Below are 17,806 nucleotides of genomic sequence, written 5' to 3'. Positions count from 1 at the left end.
GAAAGCATTAGAGCAGCCTGCCATGCAGAGTAGCAACAATAGCAATCATGCTGAGGGCGAGAAACAAAAGGCATTGCAGCATACACTCCAAATCACAGCATCTGAAAGCAGTTCACTAAACCATAGCCATCAAAGAGCTGTAGTACAGTATGTCGAATGTTTCCCAATTCAAAAAGGTTAGACAAGGGACATGCGTTTATCACACATGCAGTCACCTAGTACTCAGAGAAAACCCAGAGTTATATTTATGTGTATACACAATAAACCAACAAATACCCCCCCCCCCCCCCCCCCCCCACACACACACACACACACACACACACACACACACACACACACACACACACACACACACACACACACACACACACACACACACACACGCGCCGCACACACACACAATAAGTAAGATGAAGCTGAAGACGTGAGGTGATAATTCCAAAGGCAAAAATGCTTCAAATTGATGCTACTTAAAGGGATAGTTCCATTTGTTATCTTTGGATTTAATATCTTGTCAAATAGAAAACCGTTTTAAAATCGGTACTATAGTTACTGAGAAATGTCTACAGTCACAGTATTGTAAACTATATGACAAAAACCTTCTCTAGAAATATCCTTTTTCAGATTCAGTGGTAATATCCCATTAAAAGTGTCTTCTCTTCAAAGTAATATTAATATACTATAGAATTACAATGTCTATTCATCTTTATAATGTTCATCTCGGCATCAGCGTGGCGAAACAAGGCCCAGGCCGCAACAGGCGGTGTAGGGTTAATGCTGGGTTCTCGGGCGCGTAAGGCTCTCCGTTGGGTTCACTAGCACACCAACAGGATCCTGATCGCAGAGTTTTCGGGCAATCCAGTAACAACAGTGATAGTCGTGTACTCGCCCACCAACGTGGCAGCACCTAAGGACGTGGAGGAGTTCTTTGAGGACCTGGTAACAGCGGTCCGAGACGTCCCAGCCCACAACTTCCTGGCAATCCTTGGGGACTTCAACGCAAGGCTTGGACCAGAGGACACACCCTTCCCTTGCCACGACTCTACTAACCGCAATGGCGCCTACCTCACTGCCTTCCTCACAGAACACGAGCTACTGGCGGCAAATACCATCTTCCGGAAGAGGATAGGAAAGAGGTGGACCTTCCGAGACAGAGCCACTGGTACGCTGAGACAGTTGGATTACATCCTTGTGAGGAAGAAGTGGAGGAACTCCATTATGAATGCAGAACCATACTCCACATTCAGTACTGTGGGCTCAGACCACCGAGTGGTCTCAATGAAGGTGCGTCTGAGCCTCAGGGTCCCCAAACCAAGCCCCAGGATCCGGTATAACTGGAAAGCGCTCTCCAGCGACCCTGGCCTCCAAACCAGGTACACAGAGGAGGTGAGGAAGCGATTCCAGCAGCTGGATATGGGTGCGGATCCCAGCAGCGAATACATGCGTTTCGTTGCTGCCAACGAGGAGGCGACCAAACTGTGTGTACCCATGATGGAGAGAGTCCGTACTTCCCTGCGATCCAAGCACCCAGGGGTGGTAGCGGCACGGCGGAAGATGGAGGAAGCCCGTCTCATATTTGAGAAGGAGCCAACTGTGGAGAGACGTATGGAGCTGAATGAAGCCAAGCATCTTCTGTTCAACACATACGACACCATCAAAGGGGAGGAGCTGATGGAGAAAGTGCAGAGAGTGCAGGAAGCGCAGGGTGACCAGAAATATGGAGAGGCCTGGAGGGTCATCAACGAGATGACTGGGAGGAAGAGGACCAAGGAGGGACAGGTCGAGGGACACAGCCCTGAGGAGAGGGTAAAGACCTGGTTCAGCCACTTCCAGAGGCTGCTGGGAGAGTCGGCAGAAGCAGTTGCGGAAGATGTGCCGCCAGTCCTCCCGGACCTGGAAATCGATGATGGTCCCTTCACGCCTAGGGAGCTCGCCAGGGCGAAAACCACAGTGAAAGTGGGAAAAAGTCCCGGTCCAGATGGCATTCCCCCAGAGGTCCTGAAGAACTGTGACGACATCATTCTAGAGTTCTGTAACCTTGCTCTGTTGCATCGGCTGCCTGACATGTGGTCTCTGTCAAACATCATCCCAGTGCCCAAATCCGGGGACCTCTCAAAGCCGGACAACTACCGAGGCATCAGTCTGACATGCATCATTGCTAAAGTTTACAACCGCATGATCCTAAACAGGGTCCGGCAAGCAATTGACCCTCACCTGAGGGAGAATCAGAACGGCTTCCGAGAGGGGCGAACTACAACAGCTCAGATCTTGGCACTTAGGAGAATGATTGAAGAGGTAAAGAGGGACAACCTGACTGCAGTCCTATGCTTTATAGACTTCAAAAAGGCATTCGACTCGATCCACCGAGGCATGATGGTGAAAATCCTGAAGGCATACCGGATTCCTCCCAACCTACTCCGAGCAATAGAGTCCATGTACGCAGGAACAAGGGCCAAGGTGGTGACCCCAGACGGCAACAGCGAGGAGTTTGACATCCTGGCTGGGGTTATGCAAGGGGATACACTAGCCCCCTTTCTCTTCATTATAGTCCTCGATTATGCGCTCAGGAAAGCAATCAGTGGGCGAGAGCAGGAACTTGGCTTCACACTAACGCCAAGGAAGTCGAGGCGACACCCCGCAGTGGTCCTCACAGACCTTGACTATGCGGATGACATCAGTTTGCTCTCTGACAACGTGGAACAAGCACAAGAACTACTGAACAGGGTAGAGCTAGAGTGCGCCAAGGTCGGCCTCAGGCTAAACGCCAAAAAAACTGAGGTCCTCACCTACAACGTTCCACCAGAACATCAACCTCTGACTACAGCAGGAGGCACTGTGCTGAAAGAAGTCAAGGACTTCAAATACCTGGGTGCATGGGTCAACTCAACTGAGCAAGATCTTAAAGTGAGGAAGGCACTTGCATGGAGGGCCCTGAATGGCATGACCAGTGTATGGAACTCCAATCTCCCTCGACAAATCAAACTCAGCTTCTTCTACGCGACAGTAGAGTCCGTTCTTCTCTATGGCAGTGAATGCTGGACCCTGAAACCAGCCCTTGAGAAGTCCCTGGACGGGTGCTACACCAGGATGCTGCGTGCAGTGCTTAACATCAGCAAGAGTGCGCATGTTACTAACAGAATCCTGTATGAGGGAATACCAAGGGTGAGCGAGAAGATTGCTGTAAGGAGAATGAGACTAGCAGGACACTGCCAAAGGCACCGAGAGCTGCCAGCCAGCAAACTGGTGCTGTGGGAACCAACACATGGGCACCGGTCAAGAGGACGCCCCACACTAACATACGTGGACACGCTCAAGAAGGATGCAGGAGCCCATAGCACCAATGAGCTGGCCAGATGTATGGAGAATCGGGATGACTGGAAGCAACGATGGAGGGCTCGTCTGAGGACGACCTAGAGAGAATAACTAGACCGGGGCACCGGCCTACTCGGGGACCATGCAAGTCGGGAACGATACAAGCTGGGAATGCATGCCCCGCCTATTTATGCAATACCCATTGTACTTGTTGTCAGAGTACCCAGTGCAGTACCCACTACCCTCTACCATACAACTGATTCAAAGTTCAAATAGTCTAAACCTTTCAGCACAATTCACAGAGTCGTGCAAAGTTTCACCGCAATCGGACGCTGTGTTCATGATTTGAGGCATTTTGTTCAAAACGGGCCACTCCTGCAAACGTTAGATGTCAATCTTAGCCAATCAGGATGGAATATCAAAGAGATCCATCTTGATCACATGGCTATAGAGATCATGTGAAATTTGTGAATATTTGTGAAAATCTGAGGGAGTAATCTCCAAAAATGTGTTTTATATAAGTCGGCCTCCTGGTGGCGCTATAAAAGGCAGATGTGAAAACTGCAGGGCAGAGGTTTTTCCTTGGCCTCTAGGGAATGTGCGTGCAAAGTTTCACACAGATCGGTGCAGTTATAGGTAAAAACGTGAATCGGCCTGTTATAGCAATCATGACTATAGATATACTGTGTACCCATTTATGTGATGTATGGATAAAATCTGTAGGAGTAATTCATTTATTTTTTTGTTGCAAAAATCGGCCTCCTGGTGGCGCTATAACAGGCCGATCTGAAGAATTTGGGGCAGAGGTTCTGCTTTGGCACCCAGGAATGCGCGTGTACAGTTTCGCTGCCATCGGGCCAACGGTGCCAGAGATTAGCTGCTCGCAGACAGACGGACACGCAGATGGACGGACGGACACACGGACAGACGGACAGGGTGCAAAACATAGTCTTCGGCCTGGCGGAGACAAAAAGAGTAGCGGTCCAGTTGTATACTAGTTTTTGACCTAGTCTTGTTGAGTTAAGCAGAAAACCAGTGGTCAGAGTTCAAATGAGACCACTGAGGTATCAAAGGCAGTTTGTGTTGTGAATACTGACCCTAACCTCTGAGCCTGTGAAGAATTATCTGAAGCATACAGGTATGTCTGACTCATATCTCTGCACTATGCAGAGTGAGCCACAGCATTTCCAGAAATACATTCTGACAGAAAACTGATGGAGCTTAAAGCTGCGCTATATGCGATAAACAATTGAAAGCACCTACAAGCCGTGGTGTTTTGGGTTTGTGACCGCAATGTAAAATGACTGTACATGTCAGGTTATTCAGCTGCATTGCAGCTGTTTAGAATGCCACTGGAAGAGGATGTATCCTACATTATTGTACAATGACTATCTGCTGACACTCAACAGCAGTTTGCTTATGCAGAGATGATATAATGCAGTGTTAAAACAAGGTGAAACAAAGCGTGGAGGGAAGGCAAAGAGGGAGTCTTTTCCTGAAAATGGCATTGACAAGGTTTGCAATAATGTCTGCCAAAAGACAAATGACCTCATGCACTGCAACTGGCTTTGGCTTGAGGGTGAAATTATCTGTTGAAGCAGGAATTAAGAAATATGAATATGATACATATTCAATGGCAACCTAATATCATCCTGTGAATATGTACCGCAGTTCAGATGAAATTGCAGTTACATGTATATACTTTGGATTCCTAGTTTATTTCTACAGTCAAGTTGGATTTGTTGGATGTCAAAGTTTCTATCTCTCGTACTTTTGGACAATTATGTCCTCTTCAGTTAAGTGAGATGGGGTGAAATACAGTAAATAGGCTAAATTAAAGCAACAAGCGGTTACCATGTACTGCAATCATATCATCATGGTTGAGTATGTTGCCTAATTAATTGTCTTGTGCATCTTTAGAACACAAAGAAACCCCTGAAAACTTGTCATGCAACAGAGACAGGATCACCACATCCAAACAAACACCAAACCAAGGAACTAGCTGTGAAATAGATCTGATTTGGATGATTCACTTGATATGAGCAAACATTTGTGTGCTCAAAATGTTTATTTAACAAGAACTTAATTAAACTAGAAAGTACTGTTCCTGAAGAAACAGTGTGGGATCGCTAAGAATGTTGCAGGTATTGAGTATTGATAGTGTTAGTAGTGTTATTAGGTTTGAAAAGTTTGAAGGGTTTGAAGGGTTTGAAGGGTTTGAAAAGTTTGAAAGGTTTGAAAGGTTCTAAAGGTTCTAAAGGTTTGAAAGGTTTGAAAGGTTTGAAAGGTTTGAAAGGTTCTAAAGGTTCGAAAGGTTTGAAAGGTTCTAAAGGTTTGAAAGGTTTGAAAGGTTCTAAAGGTTCTAAAGGATCTAAAGGTTCTAAAGGTTCTAAAAGTTCTAAAGGTTTGAAAGGTTTGAATTTGGAAAGAAAAAAAAAAATCTGAAAAAAAAAAAAATTGAAAAAAAAAATTCTGAAAAAAAAAATTGAAAAAAAAAAAGTTCGGAAAAAAAATCTTAAAAAAAAAAAAATTGGAAAAAAAAAAATTGAAAAAAAAAAAAAATGGAAAAAAAAATGTTTTGGGAAAAAAAAAAATCTGAAAAAAAATTGTTTTTGAAAAAAAAAAAATCTGAAAAAAAAAAAATGTTGAAAAAAAAAAAATCTGAAAAAAAAAAAGTTTTGGAAAAAACTTTTTTCCCATTTGAATTATTTCAAAAATTCAAATGGTAGCCAATATGTCCTAAGTAGGCTGAACGTTATAGAGTTGGAACGGAGTTTCTAGCTAAAAGTATGAATTTCCCCATTGAAATGAATGGGCTTTTTTTAGAAGTAAAAAGTGCAATATCTCTAAAAGTACAAATTATTTCAAAAATTTGAATAATAGCCGACATGTCCTGAGTAGGCCGAACGTTGAAGAGTTGGAACGGTGTTTGTAGCTAAAAGTATGAAGGACTAGTTAGGTGCCAAAAAACGGGCGGAATAAATATATAATAATAATAAATATGCACAATAACATTAGTGTGATCGCTTTAGCGATCCCACAAATATACAAAATAACACAAAAAAGAGGCTACCATGAATATCATGAATGCATGATGCTCTACCATGGAGGCTTCAGTAGAGATTCCTCCAATTATCCCTTTTAGATGTAACTCCATAAATGCACGCACACGCACGCACACGCACACGCCACACCATATTTAAAGCATGACTCATGCTCGAAGGTGGCCTAGTTCAGTGTGCCTGCAGAAACGCAGTGGGGGAGGGGGGGGGTCATGAGATGGAATGGTGAGCAGTGATTTGGGGTTCAGCTGTTCAGCACCCTTGACCGTAAGCCTGGCATCCCACCCGTGAAGCTGTTTAAAGAGCTAAACCCGGACAGGAAGCTTTGAAAGATTTGAAAGGGAAAACCTGTAGACTTGTGTCAACATTGTGACAGGCCCAGACACACACGCACACACACACACACACACACACACACACACACACACACACACACACACACACACACACACACACACACACACACGCACACACATGCATGCACGCATGCTCGCACAAACAACTTTAGGTACAGTTTTGAACTAAGTGATGGAAATGGACATTCTTTGATATTCAAAGCACCCGCCTGATATGTCGGCAGACAGATGGCAGTCAAAATCCAAAGACGGAATAAGGTCAAGGACAGAGCAAGACAAACGGAAGGGACCAGTACACAGAGGGAAGACAAAATAATAACTAAGGAGATGGAGGATAAGAAAAGGAGAAAGAAGACACTCAGGGAGAGGCACAGGCCACCATACGTTCTCGAGGACTCACAGACCTGATCAGCGAACATCCTGGTTTTTGGCTCAATGACGGGTCCTCCCCTGTGGATCTCATCCTCCACAGCCATGAGTCTTAGAAAAAAGAGGGGTGAGGGTTGACAGAGACAGATACAGAATAAAAGAGAGAAAGAGAGAGAGATAGAGAGAGATGGTGAAGGAGAGAGAGAAAGAGAGCATTGAGTCCAAGATACATTATGAAAGCTTTAGAAGTTATCCATGCAACTGCAACATTTACAATGGCAAAATTGCCTAATTAGCTTGTCAAGTGGGCACCAGTTACCTACTGTATCCCACATCTCAAATCTGAATGCCTGTTGGGAAACGTAGGCCATTCAAGACCATGCCAGTGTCCACAAACCCTGCGCAAAAGGTAGGCTTTGTGAGGCACTTTTGAGGCCATTTTTTGCATGTGCCTATGAGGTTTTGTTGTGGTATTTTTGTCTGGTTTGTGGCGTTTTGAAAAATGCAATAACCACAGCCAATTATGTCAGATTGTTTAATTAACTGAATGGTTAGATGAAGGAGATCCACAATTTTCCCTTGGGAATCACTGACATGATGCAACACACAGATGTCCATGGCATCCATTGCCAGTCCTTGTGATCGTCACTTCAAAGGTTCCACAGGCCAGTATGAGGGAGCTTATTAGCTGATTTCACGGGCTAGTGAACAGTGCAGTTTCCCTATCTCTCAATGTTAAGCATAGGGTTTCATTTGCAATGTAATGCTGACCTGGCTTATAGTCAGGGTCATTTAGGGATTTGATGTCAAATGAATACATTATACAGTATATGCATACTCCACATAAATCAAGTAGCTGACAGGCATCATTTTCCATCAAAAAAAGATTTCTGATTGGGATAATACCCTTGTTGTCTTGACCATTGTAGCATGAATTGCCATTGCATTTCATTACCGGTACAATCCCTTTCCAGGTGTTGTGACAGGATTTTAAATTCATGACATACTGGGCACATTCTGACAAACTGAATGAACCTGTAATACTATGTCATCTAGCGAGAGATTGCTGACACAAGGGCAATTTGACAGCAGAGGGTTAGGGTTAGCAAAGTATGATGCACATGGGCAATCGGACCAGCAAGATTGTCACTGATAAATTGATTGATTAAGGGACATGACATTTCTTTTAATACAATTTACCTAAGCACTACAATCCTTTTATTTTGTTTAATTATAACAAATTATAGCACCATTTAGCTGCTGTTATTGTCTATCATACAGTATCTTTAGTCATTACTACCTCATTATTATTGCCTTTTCTTTCTAAATCTTTATTTGAAACACATGGAAGCTCAGCTGATTTTTCACATTAACAAAGAACGAAAATCCACATATGAAGTTTCAAACAGAAGTGTTTGGATGTTTTATTATGGACGGAAAATAATGAACAATGCAGGGGTATCTTACAAATGATTAATAGAGAAAACAAAGACTCAATCATAAGCATTGACAGAAACATTAAAACTGTCTCCAAAAACAATGGAATGTAACATGGGTGTACAGCATTATGTTTCTGAAATGACTTTAAAATTCAGACAGTGATTCATGAAAGTGATGGTACAAAACAAAAAGGAGAAACAGAATAATCCTTGTACATTTACTTTTCAGATTGTGTGTTTTGGAGGTAAAGCCTTCCATCCATTCAGAATAATATGAATATCTGTCAACATGAGGTCTGAATATTTTGCTACAGAGAAAGAAGGCAAAATACAAGAGATAAACTGGACCAAATCGTTTTTGAAAATACTTTTATGACCTGACCCTGCCTTGGTACCAGAGGGGTGGGGTTTACTGCATATGACAATACAATAAGCCAGTGGTTCTCAAAGTGGGGTCCAAGGATCCCCATGGGGTCCTTGGGGGGGTTCGAGGGGGACCCAGTGAAATGTGTTAATATAGCATGAAAATCAGTTGAACCACTTTAACCCTATTTTATACATTCGCTATTTGAAAATAACCGATCTACAAGCTCACAGCATGCCGCGATGAGACACGTTGTGATCTTGTAGCTCTGCTATTTTCAAAACGATCTTGAAAAACAGAATATTTTTGAAACACAAATCTTCTATGGGTGTCCACGGCCAAATACCTTGAGAACTACTGCAATAAGCGATCAATTTTAGACAAACAAGAAATAATTTCAAAGTTAATTTATAATAACATCTTTGTGACTGACGTCCTTGATGGTGTCTGACTTATCATGGTACAATAAACCCCACCCACATTATACAACTTCAAGCCGTGTGATCACAAACACATTAGTCCACAAAAGGTTCACAATTATTGGATATGCGTATTTGCAAGGGTTCAACATCATTTTGGATGTACAGTAGTTCAATTTAAACAGCCTATCCATATATGATTGCTACAAAAAGAGAGGCAGACATACTGACAGGAATATTCATATCAATATATCAATATTTCTGGAAGAAAGATTTGAAAGAGAAAACCTCTAGACTTGTGTTAACATTGTGACAGACCCAGACACACACACGCGCACATGCTCACACACGCGCGCACACACTCACACACGTGCGTGTGCGCGCACACACACACACACACACACACACACACACACACACACACACACACACACACACACACACACACACACACAGATGTTGCCCTTTTGATAATAATATTTAAATCATATTGTACCATAACTTTGTAAACGGTAATTGTCAAAATTCCAACGTTCTTATACAACTGTACTGACCACCATGTCACTGGACAGCACCAATGACAAACTGCAGATCAAAACTAAGTTAAACCAAGCATTTACAGCAAAATCATACAGATAGAGAAATTGGATCATTTTCATAAATAGCATAAATATCAACCTTAGTCTTTCATTCTTAAATGTTAATAAATTCACCAAAATATACAAACTCATAAATTAGGAATAAATTGTGGATCATAGTCAACATACCATATCTCTAATATTATGGACGTACAGTATTGTGTGCTAGTGCTATTGATTTGTGTACTATTGATATATAGTATAGCACCTGGTAAAATATTTTGAAGGCAGGGGGTAACTGTACTTCACATACACTGGGTAAAATATACCAATATGTTGACGCTGTATGTGCCTTTGCACACACAGTACCTGTGGATATATCTATAAATAATAATATCTAATTAGTAATTTTATTATTGCACATCTCTTACCAATACATTAACTATTGCAAGGTTAATTTAATTACAGCTATAATGTAATTGAGACATAAGAATTCAATATTTATATATATATACAGTATATCCAATAGGCCTCCATTATTATGCTATGGCTCTTACATCACTGATTTCGATATGCTATAGATAACAGTAAAATGTATCACTATCAAATGTACACTATACTCTGTAAACTAATCCTCAAGAAATAGTGGCCATTAGAATCATGATTAGAATGGATAGGTTAGCAGGACAATACCCAGCATGCATTACACAGTGGAGCTGAACAAAGCACAATCTCAGTTGCTAACGCACCTCCCAAATACTTACCAACCTTAACCACACCAAACCCATGTCTAAACATCTCTAAACGAATGCCTAAACTCAAACGTCCGGCTGTTCCTGCGATGATAATAATAATAATAATAATTACTATATTATAATTACAATTATTATAAATGCATCATGGGTATTTTCATGCAAACTGATCCATCCTACTGTCAGTGCTACAGTCAAGAAACATTGCTGCAAACTCACTGCAGCTCCCGAGCATCCAAGCTCATGTTATACTGTTGGTCAGTTCAGAGCAGCTTAAAGAAGACGAATGTTTATCTTCAAATTAAAACCTTTTCAGATCACTTGATAAACTAATAAAAGACAGCCTTAGCTAGCTGATGGGAACCTATCCCATAGAAATAAAATATTGATGTAAGCTCATGTAAGTGCTTTAATGTTATACTGATATTAAAAAAAAACAATACCCCCCCCCCCCCATTCCTAAAAAATATGAATGTTAAACTATTGAAGTGCTCCACTGAGTATGTGTTCATATTTGCCTTTGGTTTATAGTCAGTTTTTAATATCTGAAACCATTCCTTATCCCATCTGGGCTCATGGAAGCTAGCAGATTGAGTTTAAAGTATATTTCATCCACAGAACAGGTTTCAATTCAAAATAAGAGGAATGTTAGATGAATCACATCACTAGCTGGTAGCTGCATATTAGCCCATGACAACAGATTAACATGGCATTGGTGTGTTATTATTATTTGATAGCAATGTATCAACCTTTCTTAAAGCCTCCAGAAGCAGCCATGAATTTGTTATTTATAATATATACTGTAACTAATTTGCAGATCCCAGAGTCTCAGCATCATGTATATTTTAGATTGGGAAATGGTAAAGGTGCTGTAAGTGATATTTTTGGTTACAACACAAATATTTGGTAAAAAAAGTTAAAGCTCTACAGTATGTTCTGATAGTAATCGTTGCTATAGAGTGTTTGCTCAGTAACAGGGGTCTCACCGTCTCTCGAGGTCTTTAATAAAACAATTTCATCCAATCAGGAGAGAGAACACATTTATCAGTTTTACTTATTATTATTTTTTTGTTTTTGTTAAATCACTTCCAATTTCACTTGTTTATTCTGTATCCTGTATGAGCTCTCTCTCGATTGGATGAATTTAGTATCCCAACCTGAAAATATTTGTACTGTTTACTAAATAGCTGGATAGATGGAGAGACCCCCATTACTGAACAAACACTCTATATACCAATTATTACTATGGGAAAATAGAGCTAGCTAACAAAACATATCACTTATGTTTTGCCCCTTTTGAATTTGCAAAATCAAATAATAAATAGAGGTTGTTAGTATACAATGTCAATATCATATAGTTACACTTGTCATTCCAAGTAGATTTGTTTTAGATTGGACTGTCCACATTTTGGCAGAATTGTGCTTAGAATAGAGAATTTGTATTACAACCACATCCACATGTGATTGGGATTATCTAGCGGAAATACAAGCCAAATCTAAGCATTCAGACCTGCCCGTTAATTTTGAATGGTGTGATGGCATGATAAAAGGGATGAAATGAGCAAATGACAAGGATAACCACCACCTACGACTGTGGATTAAAAAATATGCCTCTCTTGTGCAATACTTTTGGCCGCTTCATTCCACGGAAGAATAGAGTATATCATATCATGTCCTTCAGTGAACACTGCTGAGTGTTCCATCTAAAATGGAAGCGCCAACTTTATGGCACATACGTCCAGGGTCTTTTGATTGAAGGTCCCATACAACGCTTTGTGCAAACTGTATAATAGTCTGTCAAACGTACAGACAACAAGTCTCTATAATCCAGGATATCAAACTTTCAATCCTCTTGTGCTTTTAGTGTTCAGTGTGGTGGAAGATTCAGTTTGACGTTAATTTAGTTAAAAGTTAATTTGAATCATCTCAAATGATCCCGGGATGCAGTTAAAACCCCACCAGCATGTTTCTATTTGTTGATAGAAAACGGTCACTGAAGGGTGCACCAGTACAAAGGAATCAAGGATAAAGGTACTGTACGTTGTGGATGGTATTATGTACAAAGCTAGGGCATTACAGATCCATACAAGGTGACCAGAAGTGTCTCTGTCTTCATTTCATTTCTTCTTCCCTGGAGTGGAAGAAGCAATATTCTCTGTCATAGATATCTGCCCTTCAGTTGCAGGGAGAAAACTATTGTACATGGACAAGAAATGATTTGACTCCTTTCCTCACAGTGCCCATTAACTGATCTCTCAGCAGCATAGCAAAATAGAGTATGATTGCCAATGTGCACTCACAAGTAAAATGTTCACTGAGCATTTCATATTTAAGACAGTTGAACAGTTGGCTCTGGGCCCTGAGTACAGCCGTGATACAATCAGTTGAACACTTTCTCCATCAACAACCTCATTTTGAAGATGGTCAATAAGAACTAATCACTCCTCCCAAAAACTGCAGCATCTTATTTTCACTAAAATTGCAAGTCAACCGGAGTTCATTGCAGTCCTTCATACATGACATTCCTAAGAATCCAGTATGCCTTGCAATGAAAAGTGGATAGTAGATTTGCTACCAGTGTGTCATGTTTTTCACTAAAAGACTCTATTGTCTATGGACATATATGGTAGACCCGGTCCCTTTTTAAAATGTCATATCCATTCTAAAGCTTTGGCCTGTGATATACATCTCCTTCTAATCTTTCTAATCTGTAGCGCTGAAAATAATGAACTCCAACATCTACCCTCCAGTATTCATTGAAAACATCTAAATACAGCTCTATGCCAATGTATCCATTTTGGCAAGAACATAAATGGATACTGTACCTTACACTCATCTTGCAATGTCTCTTAAATATATAGAATTCAGTGTATAGCCTAAATGTTAATTCGGCCAGCCAAAGACTTACCTACAGTATAATCTCAAAGAATCAGGTGCTTCAGTTTTCCACTAATATAGTAAATGTCACTTTCTCAAATGACATTTATAAAGTTTTGCAATGAAACTCGGAATTAAAGTAAAGCCCAAATTATACTCTCCGTGTCCATGTAAGCACAAGGTTCCACATGACGTACATTTTGTCACCACCTCATGTCCGCGTGGACATCCACATGTGCACGGACATCCACACTGGGGGTACATGCACTAGAAAAGCACTAGAAAAGCACAATGGAAGCTCTGTTTTAGGAGAGGTCGAGTGAGGATATCCATTGCAACCTGCGTCTCTATAACTCATCAATAGAACACTAGAAAGACAACCAAACGTGCTTCAATTCTCGGAGAGAGATTGCCCTGATGCCCCCTGGACGAGATGACAGTGTGTGCAGGAAGAAGTGGCAGTATATCTGCAAGACGGATTCAGATTTGTAGTGTGCATGTGTGGAACACGTCCGCACCTGCAGACACCAACATGTAGTGCGTACAGAACCACGTATGCGTCCGCTATACGCAGACCCTCGACACTACACAGACGTGCAAAGTATAATCAGGCCTTAACACTGAGGACTTTACTGGGTAGTCCAGTCAGCTCAGTCATTACCACAGTAAAGACATGTGAATACAGCTGGTCATGGTCCCCCTAAAAATAAATTAAAACATCACATGTGGTATGATGGCTCAGCTTTCATTGGCCCTCCTTCCCAACAACAACCTCCATTTACCTGCTAATTATTCCTTTAATTTGGGAGTCTTTCTCCACTTGCTGTCGCTGTAGCCTCCTCTCACTGTCATCAAGGCGATTCTGGTACTGCAGGAGGATTTTATTGGTCGTCTGCTCCTGTGTGAGGAGCCTCCTCTCGTACTCCTCCAGCTTTTTGTGGGACATCATCAGGCGTTCCTTCAAGGAGTGGATCTCGTCCTCGTACTCACGCACCTGAGGCAGAGCAGTCGGTGACAGAACAACAAACGCACACACAGAGAGCAAACTTAGATGTTCTGGTACTGTAGGTTCAAATAGGTCGAGGGTTGTATAATAAGGACAGTGTCCAGAGACTGTACACACTGATACCAGGGTGGGAAGATTTCTTGTGCGCTGAGCCGACCACATTGGCTGATGAATTTGAAAATCCCCTGGCCACATCCATGTATTAACCAGCCACAGGTTTGTTACCTTCCACAAGATGCTAGTAGATCAGAGACATCAACGTTTTAACAGTATTTGTAAGACCAAAGCTCAGTGTTTCAGCACCATCTGTTCAGTATCAATAGACATGACTTGATGTTCCTCCACAGTGAGGAATATCAAGGGTTTCATTCCAAAATGAAAAAGGTGACACCTATTTGAATGTCATTCTGACATATCATCAAAGGTATTAACTATCTAAAAAGGTTAACAAAAAAAAACGTATCAATAATTCTGAAATACTGAGTAATTTATTGACTATTCACACTCTCCTACTGAAACGATGAATAGTATTTGAAAACGTATGATACGTACCCTGTCCATGCGGGACTCATCCATGCTCTTTGAGTACTCCTTCAGTTTGAATTCTTCACGGTCAATCCGAGAGCTTGCAATGTCAGCAGAGAGGTGAGGCATGTTGGAGACCCAGGCCACTGTCCTCTCGTTGGCTGGGGTTGGAGGATTGAGGGTAGAGGGAGTCTGGGATCCCTGGGAGAACAAAACAACGTGAAAGTGAATTGTGTGAATAGTAGTATTCATTATGTGATATGTTTGTCCAGAGAATGTTCCATGATTTTTTAGCATTTATTACACTTTACACTTGAACCTCTAATCTATGAATGGATTAGTGTCATCATGACCTACAGTACTCATTGAGGTACACAGGCACGAAATGCAGAAGCCAGATAAAAATAACTTTACACAAGACATGCATTTAAACCAGGGGTCTTCAACAGGGGATCCGGGACCTCTAAGGGGTCCTCAGAGTAACTACAGGGATCTGCCAACTCTTCCCCAAAAAAAGCACATCTACAAGCTCACACCGGCCACAAGGCGTTGTGAAATTGTAGATTGGCTATTTTCGGCGAAGAGATTTGGTGTAGAAGGAAAAAAGAGCAGACTAAGTTCAGAGCCAAAGAAGGTCAAGATTACTAAGTATTGGTCCGGACGGCTGGCGTAGCGGTCCGGGCACCTTCTAATGCAGCCTGACGGCGTGTCGCGGGTTCGAATCCCGATCCCAACGACCTTTGCTGTATGTCTCTCTTCCATTTCCTGTCAATCTACTGTATCTATCAATAAAGAAGGAAAAATCCCCCTAAAAAAGATTACTAAGTATTGAGGGTTTAAGTGGTTAAATGTCTGAAAAGTACACATTAACACAAATCCAACATATAATTAGAAAAGATAATGCGTAAACAAACAAACAAACATTAATTTACACAACACTGATAATAGTGCTGTCAAACAAGTCTAAGAAACTATCTATGAAATCTACGAAAAAGTTTAATCTGCAACACAGTTTTAAACATTTAGAGGTCCAGAGTTCGGGTGGCTACGCGGCCCTCACACCTACATCGCATACCGATTAGACCGATATGCTCTGTATCTTTAATATAGGATATGTTGTGGGGGCCTGGGGGGTCCCTGCTTCATCTCTCTCTCAGCTAAGGGGTCCTTGGCGTCAAAATCGTTGAAGACCCCTGATTTAAACGAAGGAAACATAGACCCTGAACAAACCAAGTAAACTTTCAAACTTAGACACTGAAACCAAGGAAACTTTCAAACATAGACAGTGAAACAAACCAAGGAAACTTTAAATTATAGACACCGAAACAAAACAAAAGAAGGGATATTTCAATCATAGACTCTAAAACAAATCAAAGACACAGAATGGATCATGGATTCAGATATGAAGGGATTTCTGAATCACCTGTTTGCTAATGGTGGGTTTGAGCAGATGTTGCTGTTGTGGCTGTGTCTGTGGCTGCTGCTGCTGCTGCTGCTGCTGCTGCTGTTGTTGTTGTTGTTGCTGCTGCTGCTGTTGCTGTGGTGACTGTTGAGTGCTCTGATTGGTGGTTCCCTGCGGACTTTGGCTCTCTCTGACAGAGCTCTGTTGGTGGGGCAGGCCCGGGGCCGTGTTGTCCTTCACAGACAGCTGCCGGGACCCCTGCTGTTTGCCAGCGTAGCCTGACTCTGGCGACTGGAGGAGATTCCCGCTCTGCGGTCGCGTTTTTGGTGGAGCGGCGGGCGCCGCGGCGGAACTGACAGACAGCTGATGGGAGGTCTGGGATTTGACACGTTGAGTGGGAGGCGGGGCGACAGAACTCTGGCGCACAGGTTGGACTGTGGATGGGGGAGTGGCCAGGGATGAGTGGGACGTACCCGTCTGGGAGGCCATGCCCAGGTTGTCCTAAATAGAACACATTCAATTTAGCCTTTTCAGTTCCTCAGATTAAATACATAAATGAACAGATAGCAGGCAAGACTACAGTAAATCATGGGGTTGTGTTTGATGCCATGAGAACATCATGTGTAGTATAGCAGGTAGTAGTATATACTGTATACTGTGTACGTACCTGTATTATGGACATCTGCCTCCGTCCATAATCGGCCCTGCTGTAGTCATCGCTGTAGCTGTGTGAGTGGATGATGCTGGGTGGGCCCAGATGACCGTCCCTGGTCCTGAGGGTGGACAGGTCCTCGCTGCGGGAGAACCCTCCGTGGGCGAACTGGGGGATGTAGGCCTGGTGGGAGCCGTCTTGTTCCGGGGCCAGTAGCAGAGGCGGCGGCGGCTGGGCCCGGCTATGCTGGTGGTGGAGCTGTGACTGCTGCGGCCCGTCCGCCGTGGCCAGATGGAACAGGGGGTTCTGGAAGGAAAGCGGGTAGCGCATGGCGGCAGCCTGCTGTTGTTGCTGCTGGGACAGTGAGTCGGTGGTGGTACCCATCTGGCTCAGCTGGCTCAGCCGGAGACCGCCCGAAATGCTCGACCCGCCAGAGCCGGCCGACAGTCGCCCGCCGGCCCGCAGCTGGCTGCTCAGGCCCGAGCCCAGGCCGCCACCGCCCCCGCTGCTCAGCCCACCGAAGCTGCCCATTCCGGCGATGGAGGCCTGGGAGGAGTTGAGCATGTCCACCGACTGCAGGTTAGACACGGTGTTCATTCGGGAATCCGAAGGTCCATTATAGATACGTTTTTATTGACACTAAGAGCCTACTTAATAAGGGATTATAAGAGGCTGGCGTGCCCACTATGCCGT

General features: G+C 42.8%; 1 protein-coding gene across 1 annotated transcript in view; it reads right to left on the bottom strand.

Moving 5' to 3' along the window:
* syngap1b (synaptic Ras GTPase activating protein 1b) overlaps window positions 1-17,806 on the bottom strand; it is a 161,972-nt gene that overhangs the window by 8,845 nt on the left and 135,321 nt on the right. Inside the window, exons 17-21 of the mRNA XM_084052810.1 lie at window positions 17,129-17,686; window positions 16,483-16,962; window positions 15,087-15,260; window positions 14,311-14,522; window positions 7,135-7,210 (exon numbers count right to left, since the gene is read on the bottom strand). Of these exons, the coding sequence (XP_083908936.1) occupies window positions 7,135-7,210; window positions 14,311-14,522; window positions 15,087-15,260; window positions 16,483-16,962; window positions 17,129-17,686 (1,500 nt within the window). The remainder of the gene's footprint in view (window positions 1-7,134; window positions 7,211-14,310; window positions 14,523-15,086; window positions 15,261-16,482; window positions 16,963-17,128; window positions 17,687-17,806) is intronic.

Source organism: Gymnoscopelus microlampas, assembly GCF_963454915.1.
Source record: "Gymnoscopelus microlampas genome assembly, chromosome: 3".
NCBI lineage: Eukaryota > Metazoa > Chordata > Actinopteri > Myctophiformes > Myctophidae > Gymnoscopelus > Gymnoscopelus microlampas.
Note: the sequence above shows the minus strand (reverse complement) of the source record. Positions and strands in the feature narration are given on the sequence as shown.